Below are 22,616 nucleotides of genomic sequence, written 5' to 3'. Positions count from 1 at the left end.
CAAATTGGAGAGAGCTACGGGGGCGCCTGGGTGGCTCAGTTGGTTAAGCGTCTGCCTTTGGCTTGGGTGGTGATCCCTGGGTCCTGGGATTCCACCCCTCCCCGCATTGGGGAGCCTGCTGCTCCCTCTCTGCTGCTCCCCCTGCTTGTGCCTTCTCTCTCAAATAGATATTTTTTTAAAAAAAAGGAAAGGAGGTATGCATTTGATTAGAGAATCTATGCTTATTTTGACAATTACCTTTAAAAAAGGTGCATAGAAAAATGATTCTTAAGACACCAAGTGTTCAGAGTATTGAGGATTTAATTATGTAAATGTTCTTTATAAGCTTAAGAGCCGTTGAAATACGGAAGAGACTGATCATTCAACAAGTATTGATCATTTCTGGTGTGCCTGGTTTTATTCTAGGTTCTGGAGATAAAACTATTCAAACAAACAAAAACCCTTACCTGTGAGACTTAACATTGTAGATGGAAGCAAACAATACACTAGATAAATACATTCAAATGTGTGTGTTAGTGATAAATACTTATATTTGCTAGGAATGAAGTAGGGAAGGGATGTAACATGAAGGATAGATATGTTTACATTTTAGATGGGAGGCTAGGACAGTTTCCTTATATTTTAGAAGGGGGACCAGGGCAGATCTTACTCAGCATGTGATTAAAAGATGTAAAGTGAGAGCCGATATTTGGGGGAGGAACATCTTAAGCAAGAGGAAACGGTAAATGTGAAGAACATGAGGCAGATCCTGCCTAGCCTGTTGAAATGTGATAGCCAACCTGCAAGATAGCCCACAACGATTCTCACCCCCTGGTAGTCAGTCACACTTTTGTATAATCCCCTCTCACATTGAATTAATGGTGGCCTGATGTGATCACAGAATTAAAAGAAGTGGTGATGGGGCACCTGGGTGGCTCAGTCGCTTGAGCAGCTGCCTTCGGCTCTGCTCCTGATCCCAGGGTCCTGGGATTGAGCTCCACATTGGGCTCCCTGCTAGCGGGGGCCTGCTTCTCCCTCTGGCTGTTGCTCCCCCTGTGTGTGCTTGCTCCCCGCCCCCACTCCCATGTCAAATAAATAAAATCTTTAAAAAAAAAAAAAAAAAGGGATGATGTATGGCTTCTAAGGCCAAGTCACCAAAGGCATTGTAACTCCACCTTGATAGCTTGGATTGCTTACTCTGAGGGAAACCAGCTGTAGTGGTGTTAAGACATACAGGCAGCCTGAAGAAGGTCCCCTGGCTATAGCCAGTACAAACTTGTCAGTCATGTGACTAAGCCACCTTGGTTGTGTCCTTCAGCTCCAATCCAGCCTTCAGATGACTGTAGCCCCAACTTACATCTTTGACTGTAGACCTCTTAAAAAACCCTGAGTGAGAAGTCTTGACCAACAGAAACTATGAGAAGCCATGAAGTCTTGACCAACAGAAAATATGGCTTTTGTTTTAAGGTGCTAAATTTTGGAGTGCTTTATTTTAAATATAGCACTGGATTAAAGCCTGAAGGTGACATTAAAGAGGCAAGAATAGTAAGGGAGTGAATGTGGGGGAAGTAGGTGGGGGTAAGTTGGGAGAAGTAATGAGGGCCTAGACCATGTCCAGGTCACAGAAAGAACTTTATGTGTGGGAAGTCATTGGAGACTTTTGAATAAAGGGATGACATTTGATTTAGGTTTTAATAAGATCTCTTAGGCTGCTTTGTTGAGGCATAGACCACATAGGACCAGAAGTAGAAAAACCAGGCGAGAGGCTGTTAGAGTAATCAGATAAGAGGTGGTGATGGCATGGACTCAGGGTCCATGTGTATAAAGTGTAAAGTGAGTGTGTAAAGAAGTGATAGACTTCTGGATGTGTTTTGAAGGTAGAACTGGTAAGATTTGCTGAAAACAAGTTAAAAGGCTGGATAGAATATAAAAACCACCTCTTAAAAGCATGAACAAGCGAACACGTAATGAATTACCTAGCCAAGATCAGGGAGGGGTGTAGTGCTCAGAAGGATAAGCTGGAGACACTTCTGCCCTAGAGGTAATTGCAGACTTCAGAGCAGGCAGTTGAGAGGTAGAGTGAACTTTTGAACTGGGCTAAGGATCAGATTCAGGTGCTGCTAAGAATGGGAACCAGTACGAGATTATTGTATTGGAATTATAAAAACAAATAACAAAAACTAACTTCATGTCTTTTACAAGATGCACATAGAAAACAAGGATATAGAATGGCTGGAAGAGAAAGATGGAAAAGCATACCTGAAGAAAGTTGAGATTGCTGAGTATACTCGAAAATATACTTCAAAGCAAAAACCATTACTGGAGATAGAGGATTATTTCATAAAGATAACTGGTTCAACTCATCAGGAAGCTTTAACAATTCTAACTTTATTTAATAATATGGCCTTGAAATAGTCAAAGCAGCAGTTGACAGAGCAACAGGAGAAATAGACAAATCCAGAATCATATGGTGAAATATTAATATAACACTCTCTACTATAGGGGAAGGAAAGTAAAATTGTTACGGCTATAGAACATTTGAAGAGCAAATTTAGCCAACTTCACTTGTTGGACTTATGTCACTGATCTACATTGTTTTCAAAGGCATATGGAATATTAATATAATGGACTGTTCACTAGGCCATAAAGCCAGTCTTAAATTATTTAAAAGATTTAATGAAGTATTTTCATGGATTCATTATAATTACACTAGAGATCAGTAGCAAAAAGATTACATAAAAATCCCCATGTTGAAGATGTAGAAATACACTTAATGTCCATGGTTCAAAGAAAGAATGAAAACTAGAAAATATTTTAAAAATATGTTTAAGTTAGAAAATAATATGTTGGTGTCGAATACAAAGTATCATAACTTGTGAACATAATACTGAAGTAATTAAAGTTTACATTTTTTTTTAAAGATTTATTTATTTTAGAGAGAAAACTTGAGTGGGAGGGGCAGGGGAAGAGGAGCAGAGAGCTTGATGTGGGGCTTGATCTCATGACCCTGAGATCAGGACCTGAGCTGAAACCAAGAGTTGGATGCCTAACCAAGTATGCCACCCACGTGCCTGTGAAGTTCACAGTTTTAGATAAATATAATTCAAAACAAGGAAGGTGGGGCATCTAGTTCAAGAAAAAAGAAAAAGAATGGCAAAATAAACACAAAAATGTAGAAGGAAGTAAAAAGAAGAGCTATAATTAAGTAGAAAACAAAAAGTATTAAAACCGACATTTGAGGGGTGCCTAGGTGGCTCAGTCGGTTAAACGTCTGCTTTCAGTTTCGATCATGATCCCAGGGTCCTGGGATCGAGCCCCGCATTGGGCTCCCTGCTCAGCGGAGACTCTGCTTCTCCCTCTGCCTGCCACTCTGCTTGTGCTCTCTGTCTCTCAAATAAATAAAACAAAACAAAACAAAAAAACATTTGAGGGGCGCCTTGGCGGCTCAGTCAGTTAAGCATCTGCCTTTGGCGCAGGCCAAAGGTACTCGATTCCAGGACCCCAGGATCATGCTCCATCATGATCAAGTCCCACTCAGCAGGGAGTCTGCTTCTTCCTCTCCCTCTGCTCCTCCTCCCCTCTCATGCTTTCTCTATCTATCTCAAGTAAATTAAAAGAAAAAATGACACTACCTTAAAAATTCAAGAGACATTTTAAAAAAATAAATAAAATTTGTATGGTAATACAGAAGTCCAAGTAAAGCAAAGATACTCCTTTTTTAATTTTTAAATTTAAATTTAGATAGTTAACATGCAGTGCAATACTGGTTTCAGGAGTAGAATTCAGTGATTCATCGCTTACATACAACACCCAGTGCTCATCACAAGTGCACTCTTTAATACCCATCCCCCGTCTAGCCTGCCTCCGCCCACGTCCCTCAGTCAACCCTCAGTTTGTTCTCTATCATTAAGAGTCTCTATGGCTTGTTTCCTGCTCTCCTTTTTTTCATTTCTGCCTTCCCCTATGCTTATCTGTTTTCTTTCTTAAATTCCTCATACGAGTGAGATCATAGGGTATTTGTCTTTCTCTGATTTATTTCACTTAGCATAATACACTCTAGCTCCATCCATGTCATTGCAAATGGCAAGATTTCATTCTTTTTGATGGCTGAGTAATATTCCATTGTACATGCATACCACATCTTCTTTATCCACCCATCAGTTGATGGACATTTGGGCTCTCTCCATAGATTGGCTATTGTTGATAATGCTGCTATAAACAAGGGGGTGTATGTACCCCTTCAAATCTGTATTTTGTATCCTTTGGGTAAATACCTAGGAGTGCAACTTGCTAGATTGTAGGGTGGTTCTCTTTTTAACTTTTTGAGGAACCTCCAAACTGTTCTCCAGAGTGGCTGTACCAGTTTTCTTTCCCACCAACAGTGCAAGAGGGTTCCCCTTTCTCCACATCCTCACCAGCACCTCTTGTTTCTTGTCTTGTTAATTTTAGCCATTCTGACAGGTGTGAGGTGGTATCTTATCTGGTTTTGATTCGTATTTCCCTGATGATTAGTAATGTTGAGTATCTTTTCATATATCTCTTAGCTATCTGGATGTCGTCTTTGGAAAAGTGTCTGCTCATGTCTTCTGCCCATTTGTTAACTAGATTACTTGTTTTTTTGGGTGTTGAGTTTGATAAGTTCCTTATGGATTTTGGATACTAACCCTTTATCAGTATGTCATTTGCAAAATATCTTTTACCATTATGTGGGCTGCCTTTTGTTTTCTTTGCTGTGCAGAAGCTCTTTATCTTGATGAAGTCCTAAAACCTCATTTTTGCTATTGTTTGCCAAAGCAAAGATATTAAGAGATGAAAGTATTTGCTCTACTGGGTATCGAGCTTTATTATGAAGCTACACTAATTAAGTCAGTATGGTACTGTGCCAGAATACATAAACCAACACAATACAGTGGAGATCCCTGAAACACCCACAGATAGTATAGTTATTATGAAGGTGGTATTGAAATAGGGAAATGTGCTTTTCAGTAAGTATTGTTGTAACAATCCATATGGAAAAATTAAAATTTGATTTCTACTGCAGTCCATAAATAAAGACCAACTTAAGGTGGTTCATAAGCTTAAATGTGAAAGGTGGAACACTAAACAATTTAGAGAACAAAGAATTTCAAGAGAGATATCTCATACAAGAAATGGGTAAGATAGGGGATTAAGTGTACACTTAAGCACTGAATAATGTATAGAATTGTCAAATCACTATATCGTACACCTGAAACTAACATAACACTGTATGTTAACTATACTGGAATTAAAATAAAAAAATAAAAAGGATTTGTCATACAATTTGTAAGAAGCACCAACCACAAAGGAAAATATTTTAAAATTTGACATTACAATTAAGAACTTTTGGTCAAGAGTATAAAAGAATAAAAAGGTAAATTACAGAATACTAAAAAATGACTAATTTTTTAATTTAATTTTTTATGACTTTTTCTAATAATTTTTTATTATGTTAGTCACCATACAGTACATCCCTAGTTTTTGATGTAAATTTCCATGATTCATTACTTGCGTATAACACCCAGAGCACCATGCAATACGTGCCCTCCTTAATACCCATCACCAGCCTATCCCATTCCCTCACCCCCCTTCCTCTCTGAAGCCCTCAGTTTGTTTCCCAGAGTCCATAGTCTCTCATGGTTCATTCCCCATTCTGTTTACCCCCCCCTTTCTTCTTCCCTTTCTTCTCCTACCGATCTTCCTACTTCTATGTTCCATAAATGAGTGAAACCATATGATAATTGTCTTTCTCTGCTTGACTTATTTTGCTTAGCATTATCTCCTCCACTCCTGTCCATGTTGAAGCAAATGTTGAGAAATTGTTCTTTTTGATGGCTGAGTAATATTCCAGTGTATATATGGACCACAGCTTCTTAATCCATTCATCTGTTGAAGGATATCTCGGCTCCTTCCACGATTTAGCTATTGTGGACAATGCTGCTATGAACATTGGGGTGCAGATGGCCCTTCTCTGCACTACATCTGTATGTTTGGGGTAAATACCCAGTAGTGCAATGGCTGGATCATAGGGTAGCTCAATTTTTAACTTTTTAAGGGACCTCCACACTGTTTTCCAAAGTGGCTCTACCAACTTGCATTCCCACCAACAATGTAAGAAGGATCCCCTTTCTCCACGTCCTCTCCAACATTTGTTGTTTCCTGCCTTGTCCATTTTTGCCATTCTAACTGGCGTAAGGTGGTATCTCAGTGTGGTTTTGATTTGAATTTCCCTGATGCCTAATAATTTTGAACATTTTTTCATGGGTCTGTTAGCCATTTGTATGTCTTCATTGGAAAAGTGTCTGTTCGTATCTTCTGCCCATTTTTTGCTTTGATTATTTGTTTCACGTGTGTTGAGTTTGAGAAGCCCTTTGTAGATCCTGGTACTATTCTTTTATCTGTAGTGTCATTTGCAATCATCTTCTCCCATTCCTTGGGCTGCCTCTTAGTTTTTTGGACTGTTTCCTTGGCTGTGCAGAAGCTTTTTATCTTGATGAAGTCCCACAAGTTCATTTTTTCTTTTGTTTCTCTTGCCTTTGGAGATGTGTCATGAAAAAGGTTGCTGTGGCCGATGTCATAGAGGTTGCTGCCTATGTTCTTCTCTAGGATTTTGATGGATTCCTGTATCACATCGAGGTCTTTCATCCCTTTGGAGTTTATCTTTGTGTGTGGTGTGAGAGAGTGGTCACGTTTCATTCTTTTGCATGTAGCTGTCCAATTTTCCCAGCACCATTTATTGAAGAGACTGTCTTTTTTCCACTGGATGTTTTTTCTTGCTTTGTCAAGGATTAGTTGCCCAAAGAGCCGAGGGTCCGTTTCTGAGAGTCTGTTCTGTTCCGTTGGTCTATGTGTCTGTTTTTGTGCCAATACCATGCTGTCTTTGTGATGACAGCTTTGTAGTATAGCTTGAAATCTGGCAACGTGATGCCCCCAGCTTTATTTTTCCTTTCCAGCAATTCCTTGACGTTGTGGGGCCTTTTCTGGTTCCACACAAATTTAAGGGCTGTTTGTTCAGCTCTTTGAAAAATGTCATTGGTGGTTTGATCGGGATGGCATTGAAAGTGTAGATTGCTGTGGGTAGCATAGACATTTTAACTATGTTTATTCTTCCAATCCATGAACATGGAATGTTTTTCCATCTTTTTGTGTCTTCTTCAATGTCTTTCAAGAGTGATTTATAGTTTCTAGAGTATAGATCCTTTATCTCTCTGGTCAAGTTGATTCTGAGATATCATATGATTTTTGGTGGTATGGTAAATGGAATAGATTCCCTAATTTCTCTTTCTTCAGACTCATTGTTCGTGTATAGAAATGCAACTGATTTCTGAGCATTGATTTTGTGTCCTGCCACATTACTGAATTGCTCTATAACTTCTAGTAGTTTGGGGGTGGAGTCTTTTGGGTTTATATAAAGAGTATCATGTCATCTGCGAAGAGAGACAGTTTGACTTCTTTGCTGATTTGAATACCTTTTATCCCTTTTTGTTCTCTGATTGCTGTTGCAAGGACTTCTAGTACTATGTTGAATAATAATGGCAAGAGTGGGCATCCTTGTCATGTTCCTGATCTTAAGGGAAAGGCTCACAACTTTTCCCCATTGAGAATGATTTTTGCTGTAGGCTTTTCATAGATGGTTTTTATGAAATTGAGAAATGTACCCTCTGTCCCTACACTCTGAAGTGTTTTAATCCTTTCCTGAAAGGATGCTGTATTTTGCCACATGCTTTTTGTGCATCAATTGAGAGGATCATATGGTTCTTGACTCTTTTCTTGTTGATGTGATCTATCACACTGATCAATTTGCAAATGTTGAACCACCCTTCCATCCCAGGGATGAATCCCACTTGGTCATGATGGATGATCCTTTTAATGTGCTGTTGGATCCTATTAGCTAGGATCTTGTTGAGAATTTTGGCGTCCATATTCATCAGGGATATCAGTCTGTAATTCTCCTTTTTGATGGGGTCTTTGCCTGGGTTGGGGATCAAGGTCATACTGGCCTCATAGAATGAGTTCGGTAGTTTTCCTTCTGTTTCTATTTTTTGAAACAGCTTCAGGAGAATAGGTATTATTTCTTCTTTGAATGTTTGGTAGAATTCTCTGGGGAATCCCTCAGGCCCTGGACTCTTGGTTTTTGGAAGGTTTTGATCACTGTGGCAATCTCTTCATAATTAATCAGTCTTTTTAAAAAATCAATTTCTTCCTGTTTCAGTCTTGGTAGTTATAGGTTTCCAGGAAGGCATCCATTTCTTCCAGGTTGTTTAATTTATTGGCATAAAGCTGTTGATAAAAGTTTCTAGTGATCCTTCCTATTTCATTGGTGTTGGTTGTGACCTCTCTCCTTTCATTCATAATTTTATTAATTTGGGTCCTTCCTCTATTTGTTTGAATAAGTCTGGCCAGTGGCTTATCAATCTTATTTATTCTTTCAGTGAACCAGTTTCTAGTTCTGTTGATCTGCTCTACTGTGCTTCCTGGTTTCTAATTCATTGATCTCTGCTCTAATCTTGATCAACTGCTTTCTCGTGCCTGGGTTAGGCCTGTTCTTCTGTTCCAGCTCCAGCTTCTTGAAGTGAGAATATAAAAACTGCATTTTAGATTTTTCTATTCTTTTGAGTGAGGTTTGGATGGCTATGTATTTCCCCGTTAGGACTGCCTTTGCAGTATCCCATAGGTTTTGGACCGTTGTGTTTTCATTCTCGTTGGTGTCCATAAATTGTTTAAATTGATTTTTAATTTCCTGGTTTACCCAATCATTCTTAAGCAGGATGGTTCTTAGTTTCCAAGTGTTTGAGTTTCTTCCAAAAAAAATGACTAATGTTTTTAACCACAGAAGGTTCATGTCCAAAATCCTGCCTTCACCACATTCATTCCTTTCTACACTGCATGGTTAACCACTTGCCATGTATTTTGCCTATTTTCCGTCACTTAAATGTAAATTTTTAGGAGAACAGTATTTTTTTTTTAATTTTAATTTTTTAATGATTTTTACTTATTGAGAGAGCATGAGAGAGAGAGTGAGCACAAGCAGATAGGAGGGCCAGAGGGAGAGGGACAAGCAGACTCCCTGCTGAGCTGGCCTAAGGCAGTTGCTTAACCAGCTGAGTCACCTGGGTGCTCAGGAGAACAGTATTTTTCTTTTGCTGTCGGCTGTATTTCCTGATCCTAGAACAGCGTCTGGCACATTGTAAGTACCTACGGGTGTCTTTTGAAAAAACTAGTGAAAAAGACTTAGGAGAAGTGTTTTCACACAGTTTTAGCTGCTTTTAATTGATTTGTATTTGTTGTGATAGGACGTAAGTATATTAAAAGTTTTTTAAAAAATCTATATGTAAGCATAAATTGGATCTCTTCAATTAAAATTAAAGTTTGGATTCTATTCTAATGTTGATAATTTACAGGAGAACCCTTATGCATAGATGGGAGAAAATAAATTACTAAATACATTGAAGTAGCATATAAAAAATATATATATATATATACATTGGACCCTTCAACAATATGGGAATTAGGGGCATTGACCCCCTGTGCAGTTGAAAATCTGCATATAACTCTTGACTCCCCAAAAACTTTACCATTAGCGTAGTATTGACCGGAATCCTTAACCAGTAACTTAGTTGATTAACACATACTTTGTATGTTATATGTATTATATACTGTATTCTAAACAATAAACTAGAGAAAAGAAAATCATACAAAATACATTTACGGTGCTGTTAAAAATCCACACCAGTGGATGCTTAAAGTTTAAACTCTTGTTAAGTTCAAGGGTCAACTGTATATGAAAATAAAATGCAGGCATTTCCATTTTGAATGATTTGCTCTGAGAGTTTTCTTCTGTTGTCTGTCTCCAAGTGGGAGCAGGTGAGGTGGCCAACTTTGCTGCATATGCCTTTGCACCAGCCACCCTAGTGACTCCATTAGGAGCTCTCAGCGTCCTAGTAAGGTAAGGATGCTATGCTTCGTGTGTAGGAACAGTAGTCAGTATATTAGTCCATAAAGCATTCAGTGCCATCTAGGTACGCATGCTCAGCGTAATTTACATTTAAACAATCTTGAAAACTTTTTTTTTTTAAGCTGCGTAGTAATTTGCTTTTAAAGGGTTATCTTTGGTGCACAGGCATGCTGTCAGTTTGTAGGAGTAAATGCTTATATGCTTTGTCTTGCTTGTATTCAGAGCAGCAGTAGTTGTACTTTTATTACAATTTTTTAAAATCTCCAGTTGGTCTTGTCATAACACTGAACATTTGAGACATGTACACTTTGGTAGATGGTGGTTGGTGATAAATCAGTTTCTATACCTACAGAAAAACAATGATTGGTGCAAGTTTATGTGCCTCTACAGACTGCTCTGGGGTACTCCTTTGGAAGGAGCAGTCCAAGACTTGTCCTTTTTCTGATGTTTTAATGATAAACCCAGACAGCTAAACCCATATTGAAGTTTGGATTTTGGTTACTATTTTCAAAGTTGATTGATTGATTGATAGGTTTTTTAAATCTTTGTTTTCCCCCAAGATAGTGTTCTGTGTGTATAAATCAATATTATATGTAAGTTACGTAATTTTTCAAGATACTGTATAATCTGTAGTATATGAAGATGTATTGTGGTACATGCCTTTCACCCTTAATTTTCTCTATGTTATGTTGTATTTATAGGTTTACATTATATATTTTTTAGGTTTGGTTAAAACTGGGTATAAAGTATTAAAACTTGATAATTTAATAGGCAAATTATATAGAATTACATGAACACATAGGAAGGATGCATCAACCAGTATGGATAAATTAAAATTGAGCAAATTTTAAGCATTGGTTTTCTTAATTAGGTTATAAATTTGTACTGCAGCTCCATTTAGTGTAAATTTCATAATGATTTTCTACAGTAGAAATATGGTAACTATACTAGTTTAATGTATGAAGAAACCATTGTTTTGCCGGAAACTTTCATTTTATGAATGAATGTGCCTTTTCTTTACCTAGTCTGAAAGCCAAAGAATCTTTGCAAGTTCACAGTGTCTTAGTGTTTTAATAATTTAAATTCTGTGTTGTGTTGATATTTAAAAATGAGAAAAGTGGTTGATTATTTTAATATTCTCCACCCCCCATTCCCCATTTTAGTGCCATTCTTTCTTCATACTTTCTAAATGAAAGACTTAATCTTCATGGGAAAATTGGATGTTTGCTAAGTATTCTAGGATCTACAAGTATGATCATTCATGCTCCAAAAGAAGAGGAGATTGAGACTTTAAATGAAATGTCTCACAAGCTGGGAGATCCAGGTAAGAAACAAAAACTTTATCAGTCTTACTTTTTACTTTTCAATTTAGTTTTTATTTTAACCAGAATTTTATGTGCATGTAAAGAGGCAAATTGTTCTACATAGCTTATGAAAAATAATTGTCATTTTCGCTTCCACCAGCCCTAAACGCCTTGTTTATTTTGTTCTTTAACTCTTTGTCTCTAAATAAATGCTTATACTGCTGCTACTCTCTTTGGCTTTAGGCATCATCTGTTACATCCAGTATCTACTGTATCTACCTGGTTTTGTTTAAATGACGTATTTACCTTATAATCACTATATAACTTTTTTTCCCAGCTGAGCCATATGATACAACTACTTTTCCTTCCTTGTTTATGTTTTTTCTTAACTGATAATGATCTTTGATCACTTTTCTCTGACTTTATCAATCCATCCTGAAACTCTTCTCCAGTGGTCTTATTTCTGCCCTCAGTAATTTCAAACACATTAGGTATTCTGCAATTTCATATCTTCTGGAAATTTCTCCCAGAGTCTTATTTGGCCTTAGTCCAGACTGGTGTCTTGAACCGCCAGCACATTTGTCATTGTGGACTTTACATCATCAGCATCCTGAAGGATCCCCTTCACTTTCTCTTTTTTTCTTGGCTCTGAATCCTAGGTTTGCTCCCTCATTTTGGTTGGGGCCACTATTGTAGGAGACAGGAAAGGCAAGGAAGAGTTGAGACTTTTTAAGACCTTGTATATATAAAAATGTCTTTAATCTATGTAACCTCATTGTCTTCTCACTTCCAGTGTTGCTAAGAAATCAAACACAATTGATTCTTTATCTTTTATATGTGACCCATATTTTGTCTTTAGCAACCTTTAGGATGTCCTCTTCGGAGCTGAAATTTTCCACTGAGGTACCTAGATGTGGGCTACTTTTTATCCACTGTGCTAGGTACTTGATGGATTTTTTAAAAATTTGTAAATGTGTATTCTATTTTAGGAAATCAGATTCATTCTTTGATATTCTTTGTTTTCTTTTTGTGAAACTTGTCTTACTCTTCTGTTGATTGGACCTCCTGAAATATACAATGACTTTTCTTATATATATTTTTCTCCCCTGTTTTTACCACTTTTTCCTTTTAGCTCTGTCTTTTGGGAGATTTCCTCAGTTTTGTGTTCCCAGCCCTACTTTTGAGTTTTTATTTCTGCTGTTACATTTTTAATTTTCAGGAGCTTGCTTTTGCTCTTTGGTTGTGTGTGTGTGTCCAAAAAAAATAAATAAATAACATGAAATTCACCTTCAACATTTTGCGTATGGACAGTACACAATTGTCAACCATATGTGTTGTGTTGTGTAGCAAGTCCCCAGAGAGTCCTGTTTATTTAAAAGTTTTTCTGCAGGGGCGCCTGGGTGGCTCAGTCGTTAAACGTCTGCCTTCAGCTCAGGGCATGATCCCAGAGTCCTGGGATCGAGCCCCACATCAGGCTCCTCCGCTGGGAGCTTGCTTCTTCCTCTCCCACTCCCCCTGCTTGTGTTCCCTCTCTCGCTGGCTGTCTCTATCTCTGTCGAATAAATAAATAAAATCTTTAAAAATAAAATAAAAGTCTTTCTGCAAACTTCAATATCAGGATTATTTTTGGGCTCTGTTTTTTCTTTTGTTTTCAGTCATTTAGTTTTGTCTTTAGGCAGTTTCACATAAATGCTGGACATAGAATATTAAAAAGTGTAAAGACTATGAGTGATGTTTTATTCTTTCAGAAAGAACCTAAATTTCTTCTGTTGGGCAGATATAAGTACAGTAGATCACCTTTAACTTGAAGTGTTTCTTCACGCTTTGTTGAGACTGGTTTCTTTCCATTTTGCCCATATTCTTAATCGTAGCCCTTCTTTCTCTCAACTGTGAAAGCCTGGGATGTTTACTTGGACCCACCATCTGGGTGAACTTTGCATGGCAGTGTCTCTGTCAGCATTCCAAGACGCGGGTGTCTTCACTCAGCTCTCTGGCATTTTCACCAGGCTGTCTACATGGTTTCTCAGACCTAGGCGTGTACAGCTTCTGTGCACACAAGTGCCTTAAGGGGAGTTGCACACAGAAACTTGGGCTCAACTTCTCTAGAGTTCCTTCCTTCTGGAATCTTTTTTTTTTTTTTTTTAAAGATTTTATTTATTTATGTGACAGAGAGACAGCCAGCAAGAGAGGGAACACAGCAGGGGAGTGGGAGAGGAAGAAGCAGGCTCCCAGCCGAGGAGCCCGATGTGGGACTCGATCCCGGAAAGCCGGGATCACGCCCTGAGCCAAAGGCAGACGCTTAACGACTGCGCTACCCAGGCGCCCCCTTCCTTCTGGAATCTTAGCCCCTTGTGTCCCAGCTGCTTAGGCAGCCCAAAATTCCAAGTTTTTATTTTTACCTAGTCCACTGAAACTTCCACAAGCTCCAGGTCACCACTTTCTGCTGGTGTTTATGCCCCTCTTTATTCCCTGCTTTAGAATTGACAGTCATCACAAGGGAGAAAGCAGAGGTGAGTATTGACCTTGTCTTTTTCTCCAGATTTTCACCTTTCAAGTTCCAGATGTTTTGATTGCTCTGGTATTTCATCATTCTCTCTGAAGATTTATTAATAGTAATTATTATTTTTGTTGGATGGTGATTTATCTGTTCCGAAGTTTTCCTCTGTCTACACTGAGCAAACAAAGGCTTCGTGTTTTTCTGTTTGTTTTGGTGCCTCTCCTGGTGATCCTTGGCTGCCTTCAGAAATCAGGCTTGTCAGATCCCCAGCAAAGTCTCCTGCCTGAGTCCTAGGAGTTGAGTGGGAAAGGAGGAGTTAATGTCATAGACCTAGACCTTACCCAACTCTCTGTTTTATTGTGGCACCTACACATAACTGGCCAAAGTACTCCAGTTTGCTGTGGCAAGAATTGCAGTCACTCAGATGTTCAGAACTGAGCAGGGTTCCTGGGGTCTTAATGCTTCTTTAATAGACTTTCAGCCAGGTCTCCTGTTTTTGTCTCTCCTTTACCCCACTTCCAGAGGTACATTGCATCTTTGGAGTGTTCTGTGCTGCAAACGGAATTACTTTCCCATCTTTCATCATTGTTGATGTGGGATTCAGCTTTCTTGGATGTGTTATAGCAGTTGTGAGTTTATCTTCTGCTTTCTGGCTTCCATAATATTGTTGCTATCATCTCCTTTACCCGTTCCTGTTTTTTTTTTTTTTTTTTAAAGATTTTATTTATTTATTCAACAGAGATAGAGACAGCCAGCGAGAGAGGGAACACAAGCAGGGGGAGTGGGAGATGAAGAAGCAGGCTCATAGCAGAGGAGCCTGATGTGGGGCTCAATCCCATAATGCCGGGATCACGCCCTGAGCCGAAGGCAGACGCTCAACCGCTGTGTCACCCAGGCGCCCCAACCCGTTCCTGTTTTTGTATGTTCGCTTCCTTAAAAGTCCTGTTACTGTTTATTTTATCGGCAGAGTTTAAGGAGGGAACAGAATAAATTCGTGTGACTTCTGTGGCTCAGTTTCCTCATCTTAAAATGCAGATGATGGTGTCTATATTATAGGGTGGATGTGAGGATTAAATGAGTTAGTCAGTGCAAATTGCTGAGAAAAGTACCTGGGCTATGGTGCTACACAGTTGTTAGCTAGTACCATGCTGGGTTCAGTTCTCCATATTCAACCAGAACCCTGACAGTATTTTTGATTCTCTTATTGATTTTGCTATATTTACCGCAGTGGTTGTCTCTAAATATTTAAAAAATGTACTCCTTTTAGGACAAACTTGATTCATAACTGTTCTTTTTAGCATCTGTAAATTGTTGAATGTTTAAGGTCATCTCGGGATTTTTCTCCACTAGTTTGATTGTTTCCATTCTTGGAGTTAGAGCATTCCTGTGGGTGGGAAGTAGATATTCTAGAGTAGATAGCTGCAAATCATCACCGTTTTCTGTGATCTAAACCTGGTCTCCATTTTCTATGATCTGATTATCATGAGGCCTAAGATGCCATGTTAAAAATGTTAGTGATGTAAGTTTATGAATATGAAGCATAGTGTAATCTTCCAGTATATGTATGTTTTTATGAGTGCACTTTTGCTGGGGCAGCAAAAGAAAGCTAATATTTATTTTAAGGCCACACCTTTTCTCCTTCCTATTAATATTTGTTTTGTATTCTCAGGGTTTTTTTTTTTAGTATGTACGCATTTGACTAAATACAACTTTTCTTTACCTCCTCCAGGTTTTGTGGTCTTTGCAACGCTTGTGGTTATTGTGTCATTGATACTAATCTTTGTGGTGGGACCTCGCCATGGACAGACAAACATTCTTGTGTACATAACAATCTGCTCTGTAATTGGAGCGCTCTCAGTCTCCTGTGTTAAGGGCCTGGGCATTGCTATCAAAGAGCTGTTTGCTGGAAAGCCTGTGCTGCGACATCCCCTGGCCTGGATTCTGCTGCTGAGCCTTATAGTCTGTGTGAGCACACAGATTAATTACCTGAACAGGGCCCTGGATATATTCAGCACTTCCATCGTGACTCCCATATATTACGTATTCTTTACAACATCAGTTTTAACTTGTTCAGCTATTCTTTTTAAGGAGTGGCAAGATATGTCTGTTAATGATGTCCTTGGTACTTTGAGTGGCTTCTTTACAATCATTGTGGGAATATTCTTGTTGCATGCCTTTAAAGACGTCAGCTTTAGTCTAGCAAGTCTCCCTGTGTCTTTTCGAAAAGACGAAAAAGCAATGAATGGCAATCTCTCTAACATGTATGAAGTTCTTAATAATAATGAAGAAAGCTTAACCTGTGGAATTGAACAACACAGTGGTGAAAATATCTCCCGAAGAAACGGAAATCTCACAGCTTTTTAAGAAAAATGTAATTAAAAGATTAATCTATAATTGTGTTATAAAGTGAATTTGAATATCAGAATGTGTCTGAAAAAGCATCGTTCTCAAAAAATGTTCTCTAGAGACAATCTTTTTAAAGTTTCACTGATTTGGACCAAGAAATTACTTTTCTTATATTTACGTGATGGTAGCTCACTAAAATGACCTCAGTACATGGCCAATTTCTATTAACATATTATTATTATAGAGGTATTTTAAATTTTTCCTTCACCAAAATCTAAATGCACTGACAGTTTTAAGTCTATAAAAATGCTTTATTTTTTCATTGGTGATGAAAATCTGAAACGTACATTTGTCATCCCCACTCCATCAATCCCTTGAAGGCTTTTTGATTTAAAAAGGAACAAAATTTTCCTAATACATTATCCTGTGACTTACCTTACTTATAAAAATGACTCCTGTTTGATGAATTATTTTAATTTTGAAATGTTTAAGATAATCCTAAATTATTAAATGAAGAAAAACTCAATTTACCAAACAAAAAAGGGGAAGAAGTTGCCCGATGGGAGATGTTTCTCACACTGTGACTTCTCACCACACATTTGATGGTCTTCCTACTCCTTGATGGCGCCTTGTTAAACCAGCGCATCCTGCATCTGTCACACTGCAGCCTGACTGGTTTTATTCTCCACTTTAATCCCTTGGTATGGAGTCTTGATTTACCATTTTACATCAACTCTTGTACTTTTCATTATATTTTCATAATGAGTTATATTGTCATTTAGATCTTTTAACAACTCTGGGAAATAAAGTCAAAAGACTAATTTCTTAAATTTAGCTCATGTTACAATAAACAGACAAGTTGAAACAGTTCTAAGTCTGAATGCTTAGAACAAACAAGATGTTTGTAAAATATGGTTTCTTTGTACCCAGTATTTTACTTTGCTTTAGAATTTGTTCAGATACTCTATTGTGGTCTTCTAAAAATGTCCATGAAAAAATGTTTATGGAAAATTTCAAATGTATGCCAAAAAGGTAGAATAGTATAATGAACTCCATCCAGCTTCAGAACCAATCATCATAGCAATGAATTGCACTTTAAAAAGTAGACCATTTCCACCTGTGTAGTAGGAAGAACATGGCTTGTTCCCACTGTGCTGCTCCTGCCGAGGTCACACAGCTTGACCCCTACTGTGTAACCAGTCACCACTGGTGCCTCACTGTCCTTGCCTGGGGGTTGCTGGAGCCTCACAGTGGTGGTGGCACCAATGTCCCACCACACAACTCTCCACTGGCTTTATCAGGGCAGAGTTACCGGTCTCCAAGTTTCGTGAAATAAATTCCCTTTCCCCAGCATTTTTTAATCCTCTAAGGAGCTTTCGTAGACATTTTTTTTTTTCTGATTGCCTCCCCCATGTAATCTTAATATCACAGATATACTATGTGTTTATGTACTATAATACCTGCACTTTGTACCTAATAGAGTAAGAACTAATTTTCACCCCCATGGGTGTGATAACGGCACCTCAGAAAATGCATACATTAATAAATTCCTAATTCAACATCTTACAGCACTTGAAATTGTACATAAATGTTTACTACCTATTATTTGCTTTATAACTGAGTTTTAGAGAACTTAGTAATATGAATTAAATTTAGCCATTAATCATAATTCCTCATAATCTATACTTCGGTATAGGGTGAGCAGATACTACTTTAGTCTGTGGCAGAATGCTGGCCCCAGGGTTATTCACATTACCAAAAGCAACATTTTTAGGTAACTTGGTAAAGGACAGTTCTATTTCATAGTAAGTCAGGGTTAAAGAGGACAGTGGAATAGTTCACAGACTTTATTTTCAGTAGCATGTATGATGCTGGATTTTAGTGTTCTGTTTCCAAAGCCATATGGCAGTTACTCCCTATCATGATCTTGTCCCTTCTTGCAAGGCTGCAGGTGACCTAGACTCAGATCTCCTGGGCCAGCTCTATGCAGATAAGTAAAGGCACAGGGTCACAACACCAAATGAATAAACACAAATAAGTTTTACTAGTTTTATTTCTGTAACCTTTAAATCATACCTTACAAATTAGATTCTGTCACAACTGGATTTAGTAGAAGCAGAGGAATCAAGTTCACTATTTTCTGAAACACTGACACAAAAAGGAGGGAACAATGACTTAGAAAAGGTTACTCATAAAAGACCATCAGAAAAATCCCTAAACAAAAGCTAAATCATCATCAAGTTTAATTGGTAGTGCATTTATTACAATGAGCTGGTAGTAAGTTTCTTAAGTCCATAAATCTTTCCCCAAACATTACTGATCCTTTGCTAAGGAATAAATGGATGAACTCAGCAGCACTTTGACATAGCTAGCTGTTGGAACATTCCATAGAAAAATGGAAAGTAAGTCTGAAAGAACATTATGGCAACAATCAGCCAATATTCTCAGGCTTTCTAATCACCAAAAGCATATACAATTTTAGTCTAGAAAAATAAGTCAATTTTATAAAATTAAGCATTTAAATTGAAAAGTACCCCCTTTAACAAGCACAGAGATACTGAAAAATAGTCCCTAAAAATCTCGCTAAATCGTTTATGGAAAGAAAAACATGCCCTTATAGTTATTAAATGCAGTCAGTACTGGGACTCTTCAAAAACATGAAGTACAGGTCCTCAGCTGCTGGCCAGGGACTGGTGGATAGGTGGCTGAAAGCAGCGAACATGCTCCACGGGGGTGCTTTCTCCATCACCAGACTTCAAGTACTTGTCCAAGATAGTAATGATCTCATCATTTAGAATTTGGAACTTGCGAATTCTCTCCACCATCTTCTTCAACGGCTGCAACAGTTAAAATTAGGATGTTTTGCTGTTAAAACGTGCATTTATTCACGTTCGAAATGGCAGGATTTTCACATTTTCTCATAAAAATCACAGCGAACTAGTACACATACTCTTTAATGTACCATTGGAACAATGAATATATTTTGCATTTAAACACATCTCTCTATTGGTTTCATGCTGCTGACTTTAGCTTTATCTGTACAACTTACAGACCTATTCATTCAACACACAGGTATTAAGAAGCTGCTGTGTACTAAAAACTGGGACTGTAAAGATGAAAATAATATGGTCAGTGGGGAAAGTTTTAGATTCCCGTTCTTGTGGACAGGATACTTTGATAGACTCTGCCGATACAAGAGAACTGGATAAAGAACATACACATGTGCACACATACATGCACAAGAAGACACTAAAAAGCACTGCAGGTTTTGTCTATGCAGGAGGTAAAGCAGAAGCCAGGACCTCCTAAGGGACATATGCCAACAGCAGCAGCGAGATGAGATGTCCTGGGCTGCAGGCAAGCAGGAATACACCTAGAAACTCCCAATAAAGACAGGACCCTCTAAGTTGACCCCAATTTGGTAACAGTCAGTGGAGATGAGAAGCAAATAAAAATCTTGGGAGAAAAGCAATCTGTGGGGTGCCTGGGTTGTGAAGTCGGTTGAGCTTCCGACTCTTGGTTTCGGCTCGGGTCGTGATCTCAGCTTCGTGAGATCGAGACCCACGTCAGGCTCCACACTCAGCGTGGAATCTGCTTGAGTTTCCCTCTCTCTCAAATAAATAAATCTTTAAAAAACAAAAGAAGAGCAATCTAAGTTCAATTGGACAAGAGCTGGCAAATAAATCCAACACACAAAACATTTCAGAGTTTTAGATAACCTCTGAGGCCTCAGATACTAGAATTACAAGATATAAAATACATGAAATGTGTAAAAAAAAGGAAAAAAATTCATCGAAGAAGATAAAATTATTACCATCAAGATTTGAAAAACCAAATCAAACTTTTAAATATACACTCATATTATTCAAAACTAAAAACAGTAGATTAGACAGAACTGAAGTGAATTAGTTAACTGAATAATACAGTACTCTGGGACCAGCCCAGAAACCAGAAAATGAAGATATGGGAGGTAGAGTGGCCCCTTAAAGACTCCAAGCCCCAAGTCCTCAGATCCTATGAACATGTTACCTTCCATGGCAAAAGAGACTTTGAAAATGTAATTAAGATTATAGATTTTAAAATGGGGGAAGTACCCTGGATTTTCCAGGTAAGCCCAATCTAATCATATGAGAAAAGAACTTTCTCCAGGTGGAGGCAGGATATATGGCAGAAAGGAAAGTTAAAAGACTGGAAGCCTGGGAGGGACTTGAGATGGGGGCTAATGGCCAGCAAGGAAATGGGGACCTCAGTCCTCCAACTGCAAGGGACTGTGTCCAGCCAACCACCCGAATGAGCCTAGAAGCAGATTCATCCCTAGAGGCTCCAGAAAGGAACACAGCCCTACAGATAACACTAATTTTGGCCCTGAGATGATAAAGGACCCAGCTGAGCCATGCTGTACCCAGATTTCTGACCAACAGAACTGAGAAAATAGGTGTCATTTTAAACCACTAAGTCTCTGGCAATCTGTCGTGGATTAGGAAACTAATTAGAAAACTAACAGGATAACGGATATGGGCACCAGAAAAATGTCTAACAAGCACTTAAAATTGCAGTCCTAAAAGAGGAGAATGGAGGAGAAGACTAAAATACCTGAAAAGATACTGCCTGAGTATTTTCTAGAATTACAAACAATCCATAAAATGACAAAGGGAAAAAGATCTAAAGGCAGCCAGAACAAGCAAACAAACCAACAAATCAGACAAAAAACAAACCACACACACTTTGCCCCCAAAAAGAAGCCAGATAATCTGAAAATGCAGGTCCTATAAGGCTGTATAACAGGAAGCAGATCTAAGGACCCTAAAAAGAGAAAGAAAATGGAAATGGAACAATCAGTACTTTTACTGCCTGACTGCGTTACTTATCAAGTATATTTAAATTCATTTTGGAAATGAAAAGCTTCAGTTGGTGTCACCTTATGTACCGGGATGAAAAGCATTCCCCAAAAAGGACTTTCGGTAAGTACAAAGTATGATTATTTTGTGAAACTTCCACACATGGTGAAGATTTTCTTCCACATACCACATTTTTTATAATCTCATCTTTGCCATCATGTTTCTGGACTTTAAGTAGATGGTAGCAGAAATCCAGGACGGCAAAGCGCCGCTGTTGCCCAAGAAGTACGATGATCATACAGCCAGCCCAGTGGAGCCCGTCGCCAAAGCACTGCCTAGAAACACGAAGCAACAAGCACAATGGGCAATCAACAAAAAATTATAAAGTCTTTGATAAGTTTGTATCCAGATGTCACTGACCAAGGAATCTACTTGGAACAGGCCAGGAGGGGATGCTGAGCAGCAGATGTGTCTTTCTTTTTGGCAAATATCTCTTTTGGGTTCCTCTGGCACACTGCTTCTTAACCTTTTTTTAGATCATGGACTCTTCAAGAATGACTTTGGGAAGCTGTGGACACCGCCCCCCCTCCCAAGAAAAATGCATACCCAACTTGCCTAAGTTTCCATGGATTCAGAGAACACCTAGAAATTTCACCCTAGGTCACCTCCTGAGCATGACGAAAGAACCTCCACTTAAATGGCTTTAAAGCAGCTCAGCAATTTCTAGTCAACCTCCAGAGGAATGCAGTCTTCTGTGTTAGCCTGCTCCCACTTCCCCGTCCACTGAGCACATACTTACTCAACTGTAAACTCGTGTGTTCCCACAGGAATACAGTAGACAAACTGCATGGCACTCCACAGTCTGTGAAACTCAACACACTCATCCACATGCATGACTCCATTGCTGGGCAGAGGCCCACGCCAGATAGGGTCATCCAGAAAGGTCCGGATCCGAGTCAGGATGACTTCAAACATAGACAGGCCACAGCAGAGACGCTCCTTTGTCAGCAAGTCCCCCTCTCTCGCTATTGCAATTTGCTGTAGAAAGGATAGAACGTTATAAGCCAGGGCAGGAGGGTAGTAGACCGCTGAAACCAAATTACCCAGATCTGTTTCTGACTTACTAGAAAACTATCTTAATTTGCACAAGAGGATTTTTAGAAATAAGCATTAACAACATAAATATGTCAGCTATAGGTCTTCGTAGATTAAATATATTTCAGTCAAGGAGAACTGTCCAGTACAGCTATTCTTAACTGGGAGTGATTTTGCCTCCAGAGGACATGTGGCAATGTGTGGAGATATTTTTGGTTGTCACAGCTTGGGGTCAGGTGAGTGGCATCAAGTGTGTAGAGGCCAGGGATACTGTGTTTTTTCAAAAAAATTTTCTTAAATTTTAATTCCAGTACAGTTAATATACAGTGTTATATTAGTTTCAGGTATACAATACAGTGATCCAAAAATTCCGTATACTACTCAGTGCTCATCAAGGAAAGTGTACTCTTAATATCCTTCACCTATTTCATCCATCACCCCACCCACCTCCCTCTAGTAAACCATCCATTTGTTCTCTGTACAAAGAGTCTGTTTTTTGATTTGTCTCTTTTTCTGTTCCCTTGTTCATTTGTTTTGTTTTTAAATTCCACATTTGAGTGAAATCATAAGGTATTTGTCTTTCT

The 22,616-nt window shown here is 38.5% G+C and overlaps 2 protein-coding genes across 9 annotated transcripts in view; one reads left to right on the top strand and one right to left on the bottom strand.

Annotated features, from left to right (window-relative positions):
* Nucleotides 1-17,665, top strand: part of NIPA2 (NIPA magnesium transporter 2) — a 31,520-nt gene extending 13,855 nt beyond the window's left edge. For all 4 annotated transcript variants that reach the window (XM_026510280.4, XM_026510281.4, XM_026510284.4 and 1 more), the window contains 3 exons: nt 9,853-9,943; nt 11,116-11,276; nt 15,483-17,665. In XM_026510280.4, the coding sequence (XP_026366065.1) occupies nt 9,853-9,943; nt 11,116-11,276; nt 15,483-16,117 (887 nt within the window). In that variant the 3' untranslated portion in view covers nt 16,118-17,665. The remainder of the gene's footprint in view (nt 1-9,852; nt 9,944-11,115; nt 11,277-15,482) is intronic.
* Nucleotides 17,666-18,134: 469 nt separating this feature from the next.
* CYFIP1 (cytoplasmic FMR1 interacting protein 1) overlaps nt 18,135-22,616 on the bottom strand; it is a 119,933-nt gene continuing 115,451 nt past the window's right edge. For 4 of the 5 annotated variants that reach the window (XM_044388341.3, XM_048221352.2, XM_044388342.3 and 1 more), the window contains 3 exons: nt 21,737-21,975; nt 21,125-21,272; nt 18,135-18,936 (listed from right to left, as the gene is read on the bottom strand). In XM_044388341.3, coding sequence (XP_044244276.1) covers nt 18,772-18,936; nt 21,125-21,272; nt 21,737-21,975 — 552 coding nt within the window. In that variant the 3' untranslated portion in view covers nt 18,135-18,771. Of the gene's footprint in view, nt 18,937-21,124; nt 21,273-21,736; nt 21,976-22,616 lie in introns of those variants that run through there. The other variant, XM_044388343.3, reaches the window with a different exon arrangement.

Source organism: Ursus arctos, unplaced genomic scaffold, assembly GCF_023065955.2.
Source record: "Ursus arctos isolate Adak ecotype North America unplaced genomic scaffold, UrsArc2.0 scaffold_28, whole genome shotgun sequence".
NCBI classification, from domain to species: domain Eukaryota; kingdom Metazoa; phylum Chordata; class Mammalia; order Carnivora; family Ursidae; genus Ursus; species Ursus arctos.
Note: the sequence above shows the minus strand (reverse complement) of the source record. Positions and strands in the feature narration are given on the sequence as shown.